A 13,092-nucleotide genomic window follows, 5' to 3' on the forward strand; every position below is an offset into this window, starting at 1 on the left:
TGTTTTTTTAATATATAGAGCAAGTTTTTTTTTTGCTTTTAAAAGTACATAATATAAATACAATAGTACAAAATTTACTTATTTTACAGGACAAACACAACCGTACCGCTCGCCGTCCAAACCATCACGAGTATTCAATGTCAATTAACGTAGGGGAGTTCCGTCATTCTCGCGAGAGGTGCACTGAGTGATTGCGCAACACTTGGCCCGACGCTCCCCTCCCACACCAAATGCCGAGGCATCTGAACCTGAGAGAAGATGCTGTAACAAAAAAAAAAGGACTTAACATTTTACATTGATCGAAATGAGATCGTGTTAAAGGGCTAGGCGACACGATTTAAAATGCGAGGGGAAAAAAAAAAATTACGCAAATCAAAAGCTGCTTATGTACAAAAAAGAAGATTACATCGGCTCCACCAGCACCGTCATTGTACATATTTACCAATTTTTCCACGAGATGGGCCCGGCTTGCATTTACCGTCAAAAACTCAATCTTTATTACAAAAGTAAAAAATATAAAAATAAACGAATGGGAATTCTAGATTCGATAACACTATGAGTCTGTAAAAACAACCCAACCTTAATATGCACCACTGTGAACGTAAATACTGCTGCCGCGTTTTATCTACACACAACGGGTTTGCGTGCGGGCGCGTGGCTTTGCGCGAGCGTCTCTGAACGCGGGCTATTGTGTTCGAAACACAAATGGGGGAAAGCGCGAAGGGTGTTGCAGCCAGGTTTTAAATAGCGGCGCTGCCACACTCGGGCGGCCTCGCGTGTGCGTTGCGCGTGAGCCCCCTCCCCCCACCCCACCCCACCCCACCCCCCACCCCCCCCGGTAACGGCGCCAGAAAAAAAGTCAGAGGGAGGTTTAAAAATCCGAAAGCAGAAAAAAAACCACGAAGGCTTCGCTCCCCTTCTCGTTTTTTTTTTTTTAAAAGCACGATGACCTTCACACATCGCTGTTCTCACCGAATTGATGCATTTATTACTTTCTGTCTTTCGCTGTCACCGTACCCCACCAGCACCCCCCCCCCCCCCCCCCCCCAGCCTTGAGCGCTGTCACTCTGCATGCTGTTGTCGAAGGCCTTTTGAAAGACAAACGGCTCCGGTGCAGTCCCGGCGTACACCAACGCCGCCCCCACTCCCCCCTTGCCTCCCCCCCCCCCCCATCATCCCCCGCCCCCACCTCCCCATCCCCAAAAGTCACCCAGAGTCTCCCACCGCGTCCCCGGCCAGAACGTCGTCTCAGACCGTCGTCACGGACAGCAGCGAGTTGTAGATGCGGGTGCCGTCGGGGGACCTGGTGCCGTGAGCGAGCAGCTCCTGGATCGTCATCCAGTTGTCGAAGATCTTCCTGTTGCGCTTCTTCATCATCTTCTTGTGGCTCAGCTCGATGATGTTCACCTCCTTCTTGTTGTTGCCGCTCTCGTTGCCGGAGCCGCCGGAGCCGCCGGAGCCGCCCCCCGCGGAGCCACACTCCTGCGGGTTCTCCTTGAGGCACTCGAGGCGGCTGCGCATCATGAACTCGCGCCGCCGACGCTGCTCCTTGGCCCGCGACAGGTGCTGCTTGCGCTGCTCCTTGGACCAGTAGCGGCCCATCTTCATCTCGCTGAGCGCGTCGTCGTCCGTCGTCATGCCGCTGCGCTCCTCCTTGATCTTCATCGCTCGCTCTACGGGGGGGGGGGGGGGGGGGGCGTGGGAAGGCAAAGGGGGGCCGACATGAAGTGGGTTTAGACACGACTAGAGTACGTAACATGATAATCCTGGTTCGATCAGCTGCGGCTGCCTCTGGCCACGCGGTCGGTGAAAAATGTGTTAGCCACAGATTAGCAGGTGACACGTGTGGTTGGGTAAAGTGTGGGTGCTACCATCTCCTACAATAAGTCTGGCCAGTGTGCAAGAGCGGGCCACAATAGCATTGATATGGGGCTCCCTAGACCTCCCTCGAGTGGATGCCTCTTCCACCGGCAGTGGCGTGAGTAGGACATTGCAGGAGCAGCACCTTTAACTAGACAATCTTGAACACAATGATTGTTGCTAAATAGGAGTGTAACAATGCAGCCCTCTGGTCAATTCATGAATTGTTGAGATTCATTGTCACGTTTCCATCAAGAATTGTATTTATTTTCATCGATTTTCTTCTTATTATTTAGTTTGCCCCTCAATTATATCCTGAATGTTCTGTCGATGTCACGTCATGCAATGAAAAAAAAAACAATCAGATCGCTTGCAGGGCAGCGCAACCCTCCGTAAGCCCGCAGAAGGAGACACAATGAACCACTTCCGAGATCTCTTCAAGTGATCTCGAGTTCACACCATCTGATAATAATTTTAATCTTCAGAGCTGGGAATTACCCAAATGAAGTCGAGAACCAACTTGAATGTGACAGCCTTTGTTGTGCATTCGTTGGTGACCAGTCTGAGGCTATCAAGTCGCTACACTTGGGAGCCCAATTCAATGTACTGGCAGCTGCAAGATTCAAAGTGTTGTTGTTTGTTTTAATATTGTGGTGAATGTAGCGACCACCAGTGGCTGCAGGGGGTCACGTGAACCCATTACCTACAACATATAGGAAAATGATAATTACACATGTGATTCTATTCACATCTTTATGAGCTTAAGAACCGATATTAATCGCTGAATCAATGCATTGTTACAGCCCTGCCAAGAAAGCGTTCTTACGGCAAATTAAGTGTAGGCACTAGTCCCATCTTGACGTGGATTAGTAAGCTACACATAACCACATGTAAAATATACAAATAATGAACAATTGTCAAGATAGAAATAGATGTGGGTGTTTTGAGAAATTTCTCTCTCTCACACAAAGACAAAGATACCCCGTATCGCCTTAACATACTGTTGGGGCAAGTGTTTCTATCGAGCACCTATGAAGGTCTACACGGCACACGAGGGGGTGGGTGGCCAGGACCACGCCCGACCGCCTTTGTCTCCAAAGTGGCGTTGTTTACACATCGCACCAGGTACTCATTTGAGGCTAAGGCTACCTAGGGGAGGCCCAGGACCGATTCAGATAATCGTCACCGGTGTTGGCCGTGAGTGAGAGACGAACTCGGGGTCGCCGGGTTCATAGCGCGGCGTAGCGCTAACCACTACACTACCGCTCCCCATTCACACAGGCATACATACACAAGCGCGTGCAATTTTCCCGTATGAAACATGACAAGGAATTTGCTGGTTTAACGGTACTTAGTGTCAGCTACACTTCACGTCATTAATCCTTTGTCACTGGCAATGTGACATTAAGGAGGTTTCACTAAGCTCTTTATATCCATTGCGTTATACACAGAAGAATGCACAAATGAATGTATGAACAATCCTTATGTTTAAGGAGGTGAGTAAAAGGAGGGGGGCGGGGGGGGGACTAGTACTGCCTGTCTACATAACCAGATTGACTGTCACAGTGCAAATACACATTATTTTGGCCATGTACAATTTACTCAGTTTAATGTCCACTCTATCAATCTTTAAAAAAAAGCCTCTACGAGAGACAACACAAAAGACAAGGGGGGGAGGAGGGGGAAATCGAAAGCAATCTCTCGAAATTGCATTGTGGTCTGAACAAAGAAATATAGAAGAACACAGAGCTCACTTCTGTAAAAGGGGCCAAACAAGACACACCTAACGAAGACAAAGATCCCCCGTAGAGCAGCCTTAGAATGTGCTGTCAGTGAGCACTTTGGAAGGCGAGCATGGCACACGAGGGGGATGGTGGCTAGCACGACGCCTGGCCGCGTTTATCTCCCCAGTGGCGATGTTTAAACATCGCACGAGGTACGCTTTTAAGGCTGAGTCGACCTAGGGGAGGCCCAGGACCGGTTCAGATAATCGTCAGCGGTGTTGGCCGTGAGCGGGAATCGAACCCGGGTTGCCAGTTTCGTAGCGCAGCGTAGCGCTAACCGCTAAATTTCAGCTCCCCACATAACAAGGACACACACAAACATGCACGCAAACGTACACGCGCGTTCCTGTACACGCACACACGCACGAGCGCGCGCGTGCAAGGTTACCAATGCCTTACCTTTCAGCAGCTTGTCGCGAACCGGCCGCTTGGTAATGTATCGCGTGCCGTCGCTTCGGATCTTCACTTTCCACTCCATTTTGCTTTCGGCCGTCGGGGACCCGTTGCGGGTGGCGAAGGCCTCCTTACAGACGCTGACCAGGCTCATCTGGCTCTGGGCGTACTCCACGGCCGACTTCTGCTGGATGAGCTGCATGTAGCTCTGGTAGTGCTGCGCGTGCGCGGGGATGTGCGTGCTGCGGTAGGACGAGTGCCGGTACTGCGACAGGTACTGCCCCTGCTTGGCGCCGCCGGCGCCGCCGCCGGCACCGCCGGCGCCGCCGCTCAGCTTTTGGTAGAGCTGCTTCGCGCTGCTCGCCTCCGTCGCCGCGGCGACGCCGCCCGCCGTCGCGGACGGCTCCTCAGTCCTGCCTCCCTCCTTGCCGTCGGCGGGCTCGCTCCCCTCCTCCGCCTTGCCCGGGCCCTGCGCTTTGGGCTTGGCGGGGCTTGCGTCTCGGCTGCCGGGCCTCGAGGAGAGCGGCCCGACGCCCTTCTGGCTGGCGCCGCTCTCCGAGCGCTGGCTGTCCGTGCTCTCGAGCGACTGGTTCGCGGTGCCGCCGGCCGTGAGCTTGAGCGAGCGCGGGCTGCTGCGGCAGCTCTCCGCCGTGTTGTACGCGCTCGACGTGTCCTTGTCGAACTTCTCCGGCGTCTCCGAGATGTTCGACAGCCCGTCGCGCTTGAGGCCCGACAACGTCCTGAAGCTGCCCGTGCCGCCGACGCCGCGTCCAGTTCCTCCTCCTCCGCCGCCGCCGCCGCCGTCCTGGAACATCCACCCGTCGGCGCCGAATCGGCCGACGCGAGCCTGGCCGCTCTTGTGCGCACGGATGATGCTCTGGCACTCGAGCTCGATGTTGCGCAGCTCCTCGTTGAGGAACTCCAGCTCGGCGTCGGCCACGTCCGGGTCGGCCTTGCCGAGGCCCAGGGCGGCCGCGCTGCTGTAGTACATGCTGAGCCGCTTGGCGTTCTTCACCTGGCACTTGAGCTCGAGCAGCTCGCGGAAGCGCTCGCACTCCTCGGGAGCGATGCCCGCCAGGTCCAGGTCAACGTGACCGTCGCCCGACACGGCCGAGTCGTTGCTGTAGCGCATCTCGCCGCTGCTCAGCGTGTCGCGGTTGTAGTCCATGTCGCCGGCGTGGCTGCGCTGGCTCTCCAGGGTGCCCGTGCCGGGCTCGCAGTCGATGGGAATCTCGTCATCGCCCGGGATCTCCTGCTCCACCTCGGAGCTCTCCTCCTCCTCGTCGTCCTCGTTGCGAGTGCTCTCGTCCGTGCGCCCCACGCCGCTGTCCTTCTCGTGCCGGTTGGAGGAGGTGGTGGCCGTGTCCGTGAGGCCCCCGTCCTCCTGATGAGATGTCTGTAAAAATAAAGGTGGTGAAGGTGCAACTCTTCAATGACCCGCCCCTGACACAGCTGGTGGAAGGGCCCCCACTCGAGATGGGAGCTCGAGGGATTCCCTCTCGATAGGATTTTGCCTTGCGCTTGTGGGTGCCACTCGAGGTGGCCTAACTTTAGTGGTTCCAATTTCTATAAGTGGCCACCAATAACGGTGAATTATGCGAGAGCCATTTAAAATGAGTGGGGATTGTAAAACAATTCACTCTTACTGGCCATGTAAATAAATCAGTCCGACTAACGTGTTTGCTACCTTTAGTGCTACCGGCTTTCTCTGTGGCCCCACGACATTGTTTATCCACCATTGTTTCAACCGCAGCACCTCGAGATCGAATCGAACCTGCGAACTCTGGATGTGCACGTCCACTCTCCCGCTAACTGTTACACTGTGGCAGCTATGTCTGTAATCAAGGGATAATGATAATTTTCACAGGGAGCTTAATTTACCGTGCGCTAATTGATCTACAATGCTGTCACACGACATTGAGCTGCAAAACCACAAGCTTTAGCTTTAATCATCATCGCGTATTATTATTTTTTACTGCTCACTTCATCACTTCTGTTCAGAAGGCTTACCCAGGAGGATTTTTACAGACTTATTAAAGAAATGCACAATACAATTATAAAAGCACACCCAATATTTTGTATATATATGTGGTGCGGACGCTTTCCCTAATTGGTTTTGTCTATTCTATAATCTCCCATAGATCCAATTTAGATCTGCATTTGCTCTTCTAATGCGATGATCATTGTTAAGAAGAAAACCCCATTTACCTAACCTCCACTTCATTTGCATGCACATGAGCCCTCGTGCCAAGGCGCTTTAAGGGGCAGGGGACACTGATACTTCGGTCAACGCTGACTCGGCAAGAATCCGCCATGCGGGGAAAAAAAGATAAGGCTAATTCGAAAAGAAGATTTACATTTTTGGCTGCATTTCACAGAGTGCACACGCAGTGGCGTCACTAGTGGGGTGCGGTGGGGTGCGGACCGCACCGGGTGACACCATCAGAGGGGGGGTGACACCAACATGACTGTCTAGAACATTTTTTGTGCAGTGTTTCAGCAGAAATTTTATTTTTTTTATATAAAAATATCCCTGTCGTAAGTTATAACAAAAACATTTTTCGTAAGCCCGGCTTACATGTACTGTATCAATATACCTAGAAAGCTAAAACTCTATGCTAATTTACGTTTTGAACCTTCTAATGCACTCCGGTCAGGGCTGTCATTGTTACTCAACTACAGTGACGCTTCGAGTCACGGTGGTTTCGTCTGCACGTGCTACAAGCACGCGCTGCTGTGCTAATTTACGTTTTGAACCTTCTAATGCACTCCGGTCAGAGCTGTCATTGTTACTCAACTACAGTGACGCTTCGAGTCACGTGGTTTTGTCTGCACGTGCTACTAGCACGCGCTGTTGTGTTCGTCGCTGCTCGTGTTTTTATAGTCGCTGATTTTGTCCAATTTTCTGGTGTTTTAGCTACAACATTGTGGTAATTAGTATTTGTTAACCTACATCAATTACTTTTTTTAGAATAAAGTAGTAATTAAAGGAAAAAGAGAACAATCTAAAAAGGCTTCCGCTCCGTTACTAATAATATTGTAACTAATAATGTTGTAATTAAATGTAGAAAGATTTAAAAAAAATATATGGTAGCATTCATATAATCTAATAAATATTACATATTTGCAATTTACAACGATATCACATATTATTCCATGATTAAAATTAAAATTTATAATATACTTACATGTAGAAAAAATATTGATTATATAACTCTTTGATAACTAAATAGAAAAATTGACAATTTAAAAAATAAAGTGGGAGGAAATGCTATGTTTCTTGATACATGTTTAGAAATATAACTTAAATCTTAAATGCATTTTTTAATTTTAGGCTTTTTAAAATATTCTTTAAAAACATCACTGTCCTGAAAAAATATCTGATTTTAATGTATTTTTGAAATGTTTTGACGGTTTGTTTTTACTTTGAATTATATTGTTTTCTTCCTGAATTTTCACTTCGACCACGTGAAACTACGTACAAGTAAATACATTTAGGCTGTACGTATGATATTGTAATTTAAAGGTGTAATTTCAATTTTGCTAGTTGTTTATGTCACTACTATTGCCATTACATTCAGTGGGCTTTTGCAGGACCCCACACGTCTTGTGGTCCATCATTTGGGCGCCGATGATGGCAGCCTCAGCCGGTTGGTGCGCCCTGTTTTGTCCGGTTTTTGTCTTGTTTTGCTTGATCACCTGTGCTGGTGGGAGAGGCCTGCTATTCAGCACACCCGTGTTGGTGAGAGGGGCCTGCTGTTCAGCACACCCGTGCTGGTGAGAGAGGCCTGCTGTTCAGCACACCCGTGCTGGTGAGAGGGGCCTGCTGTTCAGCACACCCGTGATGGTGAGAGGGGCCTGCTGTTCAGCACACCCGTGCTGGTGAGAGAGGCCTGCTGTTCAGTACACTCGTGCTGGTGAGAGAGGCCTGCTGTTCAGCACACCCATGCTGATGAGAGAGGCTGCTGTTCATCACACCCGTGCTGGTGAGAGGGGCCTGCTGTTCAGCACACCCGTGCTGGTGAGAGAGGCCTGTTGTTCAGCACACCCGTGCTGGTGAGAGAGGCTTGCCGTTCAGCCTACACGTGCCGGTTTAGAGAGGCCTGCTGTTCAGCACACCCGTGCTGGTGAGAGGGGACTGCTGTTCAGCACACCGGTGCTAGTGAGTGAGGCCTGCTGTTCAGCACACCCGTGCTGGTGTGAGAGGTCTGCTGTTCAGCACAGCCGTGCTGGTGAGAGGGGCTTGCTGTTCAGCACAAACGTGTTGGTGAGAGGGGCCTGCTGTTCAGCACACCCGTGCTGGTGAGAGAGGCCTGCTGTTCAGCACACCCGTGCTGGTGAGAAGATGGCGCTGATGATGGTAGCCTCAGCCGGTCAATGCACCCTATTTTGTCTTGTTTTGTCTGTTAATTCAGTGTTTTTGCCAAGATTTTCGGAGTTCCCTAACAAGAGACGAACTTTTAAACATCAGGGAAACAACTCCTGTGAATTTATTTCCCACTTTTCTGCTTCCAGCGGCAGGATTAGTGCGCATTCTAGTCAAAGCCGCGTTAGGCTTTGCTCAAGCAGCGAAACGCCGCCCAAGGGGTAAACGGTCGGGGGCTCTCGTACGGCTACGCAGACGCGGGATCCGAACAGTGCTTCCGAGCTTTTTCCTCTCCAACGTACGTTCACTGTACAACAAAATGGACGAACTTCAGCTGCTGATGGTGAAAAACAGATAATTTCTTTTATCTTCTGATTTGTGCTTCACGGAGACATGGCTGTGTGATTTGATCCCGGACACTGCGCTACAACTGGCAGGATTCCATCTTGTAAGATCGGATCGTGACATAGCACTCTCCGGCAAGACGAAAGGCGGTGGTATTTGTTTTTACATTAACAGTGGCTGGTGTGTAGATGTCACAGTGATTCTGCAACATTGTTCTCCGCTCCTTGAATCATTTTTTATAAACTGTAAACCTTTCTACTCGCCTCGCAAGTTTGTGTTGCTCATTTTGGTCGGAGTTTACTTGCCGCCAGGTCCTCAGGTTAAAGAGGCCCAGCACATGCTCGCCGACCAGATTCTGAGTGTGGAGCGAGCAAGTCCAGATTCGCTGGTTATCGTACTTGGCGACTTTAACAAGGGTAATCTCAGCCATGAACTCCCCAAATACATACAATTCATTAAATGCCCTACCAGAGAAGGGAACACTCTGGATCACTGCTACACTACAGTCAGTAGAGCCTACCACGCCATCCCCCGAGCAGCACTAGGACACTCTGACCATACCATGGTCCACCTGATTCCTGCATACAGACAGAAACTAAAGCTCTGTAAACCTGCTGTGAGGACATCTAAACAGTGGACCAGTGAGGCTGTGGAGGATTTGCGGGCGTGCTTGGACTGTACTGACTGGGATATGTTCACGACTGCTACCAATAGTCTGGATGAACTCACAGAGGCTGTGACGTCATACATCAGCTTCTTTGAGGACTGCTGTATTCCAACACGTACCAGGGTGAACTTCAACAACAACAAGCCTTGGTTCTCAGCAAAGCTCAGAAGGTTGAGGTTGGTGAAGGAGGAAGCGTTTAGGAGTGGGGATAGAGACAGATTCAAGGAGTCGAAGAACAGATTTCGCAAGGCGGTGAGAGAGGCTAAACGACTGTACTCAGAGATACTAAAACACCAGTTCTCTGCTAATGACTCTGCTTCTGTCTGGAGAGGGCTCAGGCAGATCACCAACTACAAGCCCAGAGCCCCCCAAACCACTAACGACTCCTGCCTGGCCAACGACCTGAACGAGTTCTACTGCAGATTTGAAATACAATTGGACTGTCCTGAACTACCCCTTCCCACCCAAGAGGCCCCATCCCCCACCCCTACTACAGAGACGACTCTATCCTTTGAGGAGGGAGAAGTTAATAGACTTTTCAAGAGGCAGAACCCACGCAAAGCAGCCGGGCCGGACTGTCTCTCCAGCCAACGTCAGGCACTGCGCTGACCAGCTGTCTCCGGTGTACACCAACATCTTTAACACCTTCCTGGAGACATGCCATGTACCAGCCTGTCTTAAGTCCTCCATCATCATCCCTGTGCCCAAAAAGCTAAGGCCAACAGGACTAAATGATTATAGACCGGTCGCCCTTACCTCTGTGGTAATGAAGTATTTTGAGCGCCTGGTCCTGGCACACCTCAAAGCCATCACAGACCCTCTCCTGGACCCCCTTCAGTTTGCCTACAGAGCCAACACGTCTGTGGATGACGCAGTTAACATGGCCCTCCACTTCACCCTACAGCATCTGGACTCCCCAGCATCCTATACCAGGATCCTGTCTGTGGACTTCAGCTCTGCCTTCAACACCATCATCCCTGCCCTGCTTCAGGACAAGCTCTTCCAGCTGAACGTGCCCGACTCCACCTGCAGGTGGATTACAGACGTCCTGTCTGACAGGAAGCAGTGCGTTAAGCTGGGAACACAAGTTTCTGACTCCAGGTACATCAACACCGGAACTCCTCAGGACTGCGTCCTTTCCCCACTGCTCTTCTCTCTGTAGACAAACATCTGCACCTCCAATCATCTGTCCGTCAAACTCTTGAAGTTTGCGGACGACACCACCCTCATTGGGCTGATCTCTGGTGGGGATGAGTCTGACTATAGGTGGGAAGCTGACAACCTGGTGACCTGGTGTAGCCAGAACAACTTAGAGCTAAATGCTCTAAAGACAGTTGAGATGGTTGTGGACTTCAGGAAGAATACAGCCCCACTCACCCCCATCACCCTGTGCGACTCCCCAGTCAAAACTGTGAGTCCTTCCGCTTCCTGGGCACTATTCTCTCCCGGGACCTCAAGTGGGAACTGAACATCAGCTCCCTCACCAGGAGAGCTCAACAGAGGATGTACTTCCTACGGCAGCTGAAGAAATTCAACCTGCCAAAGACAATGATGGTGCACTTCTATACAGCAATCATTGAATTCATCCTCACCTCCTCCATAACCGTATCTACAAAATGACACCTTGCCATATTTACACTATGTTACCCTATTTGTATTTTTTGTATTTTTAGACTGTATCTTATTGCTACTTTATATTCAATATTTATTCAAAAATTTACATACTTTAGCCCCTTAGTGTTAGTTAGACTTTGTACCTTTAGTATAGTTAGACTTGTATACCACTTATTTAAGATTTAAGATTCCTATATGTTGAATGTATGCATCTTCCAGCCAAAGTAAATCCCTTCTCTGTGTGAACTTTCATGGCGAATAAAACCCTTTTTGATATACGGGAATTAAAATTAGTACAAAACACATTACTGAGGATTCTGTATGGTCTGGTACGGGAGGAGGTCCATGGTGGGTGACATCATGATTTACCGCACTGGGTGACACCAACCCAAGTGATGCCACTGTCCGATCGCATCACTGGCAACGGACGAGCCTCTGCTAGTGGGAGCTCCAGACAGCTCCTCGCGATGGTGTTTGACCTACTCTTCCACACCGGCCAGATGTCTTGGAAGAAGTGGTAGTACCTGCACTTTAGCCAACCACACACGATATGCCGATCGACTAATTCGTGGTGGTACCCATTTAAACTGCTGGGTGGACAGATATTGAATACACTTTCATATTGTTTCAACTGCCGTGTCTGACATGGAATCAGCAAATAAACTGACCATTGGTAAAGTGATGTCTGCACGTCATAATGGGGTCCATCTGAGCCACCATCATACCCCACTTGATGATACCTAAGGGGCTGCCACCTTTTCCTGGTTTTCCCAGGGTCATCCCCTTTTTGAGGGTAGCTGTCCGAGTAAACCCCAGCAAGCATTCCCAGGACATTAAAAGTCGGGTTTTTTTCCTTCTCATTTCAGTTGCATAATGAATATAATGACAATAAACTCGTGAAGATGATGAATTTACAAGTAACAAAAAAACTCAACACAACTTGTGGCCTTATAAGTGAAAATACCACAAAGACCCTTATTCATAGAACATAAAGGAATTATGGGTAGATTTTCCCCTCTCGCGGTATTTTGAGACAATCATATTCCCACGATGTGCCCCGGATTTTTCGAACCCCCCCGGAGCGGGCGACCCTTCACAGATAACGTGTGTGGGTCCACCTAGTGTGAGTTGTCACACACTGACCTCCTGCTGTAGCATGCTCGCTGTGAACTCCATGGCCTCGTGGTGCTGTTCCTCCAGCATTCCCAGGTGCAGCTCCTCCAGGAAGTCGTTCCTGTCGTCGTCCATCCAGCCCTCATCCAGCTGCACACATCCCACAAAGACAAAGATCCCACCTTGTAGCCTTAACAGACTGTTGGGGCAACTGCTGTTAGCGAGCGCCTATGAAGGCCGGCACGACACACGAGGGGGTGGGTGGCCAGCACCATGCCTGGCCGTCTTTGTCTCCCCAGTGGCGATGTTTACACACTGCACCAGGTACTCATTTGAAGCCGAGTCGTCCTGGGGGATGCCCAGGTCCGGTTAAGATAATCGTCACTGGTTTTGGCCGTGAATGGGAATCGAGCGTGGGTCGCCGAGTTCACAGCGCGCTAACCGCTACACTACCCACATCCCACGCACACACACACACGTGCACGCGTGCATACACACACACACACACGGTGTGAATCCACCACCAATAACCCTCCAGCCTGGCCGCTCCCAACAACCCCAGCGCTCTCTTCCTGCTACTTGGACATTGTGAAAATTGCTGGGTGGATAGAGGTAGAGGGAGTTCAAGAAATTTGCGCCATCGCTTCAACTGTCCTGCCAGGACATCGAACCGGCGACTCGTCTATTGCAAGTCCAGTGTTCTAACCATTACACCACGAAAGTACCCTACATATGGACGAGTGATTTGTTTATTTGTATGTAATGTATGTTGAACTTCTTTCGGACCATACTTCGATATCCACCGATGATTGCAAACACAAGACGAAGAAGAAGACGGATCCCACCTGGATCTCTGGCCGGGCGAGGAGCAGGGAGACCCTGCGGCTCTCCTCGTTGGTGAGAAGAGCCACCGCCTCCTCCTTGTCCTGAATGTCCAGCCCATTGATCTG

General features: G+C 50.3%; 1 protein-coding gene across 2 annotated transcripts in view; it reads right to left on the reverse strand.

Moving 5' to 3' along the window:
- Window positions 1–1,170: 1,170 nt before the first annotated feature.
- The window catches only part of PDZRN3 (PDZ domain containing ring finger 3), a 162,741-nt gene continuing 150,819 nt past the window's right edge, over window positions 1,171–13,092 (reverse strand). For both annotated transcript variants that reach the window (XM_032966502.2, XM_032966503.2), the window contains 4 exons: window positions 12,988–13,089; window positions 12,173–12,292; window positions 4,044–5,433; window positions 1,171–1,673 (listed from right to left, as the gene is read on the reverse strand). In XM_032966502.2, coding sequence (XP_032822393.2) covers window positions 1,249–1,673; window positions 4,044–5,433; window positions 12,173–12,292; window positions 12,988–13,089 — 2,037 coding nt within the window. In that variant the 3' untranslated portion in view covers window positions 1,171–1,248. The remainder of the gene's footprint in view (window positions 1,674–4,043; window positions 5,434–12,172; window positions 12,293–12,987; window positions 13,090–13,092) is intronic.

Source organism: Petromyzon marinus, chromosome 36 (assembly GCF_048934315.1).
Source record: "Petromyzon marinus isolate PM22_M1 ecotype Great Lakes invasive population chromosome 36, UKy_Petmar_22M1.pri1.0, whole genome shotgun sequence".
Lineage (NCBI taxonomy): Eukaryota > Metazoa > Chordata > Hyperoartia > Petromyzontiformes > Petromyzontidae > Petromyzon > Petromyzon marinus.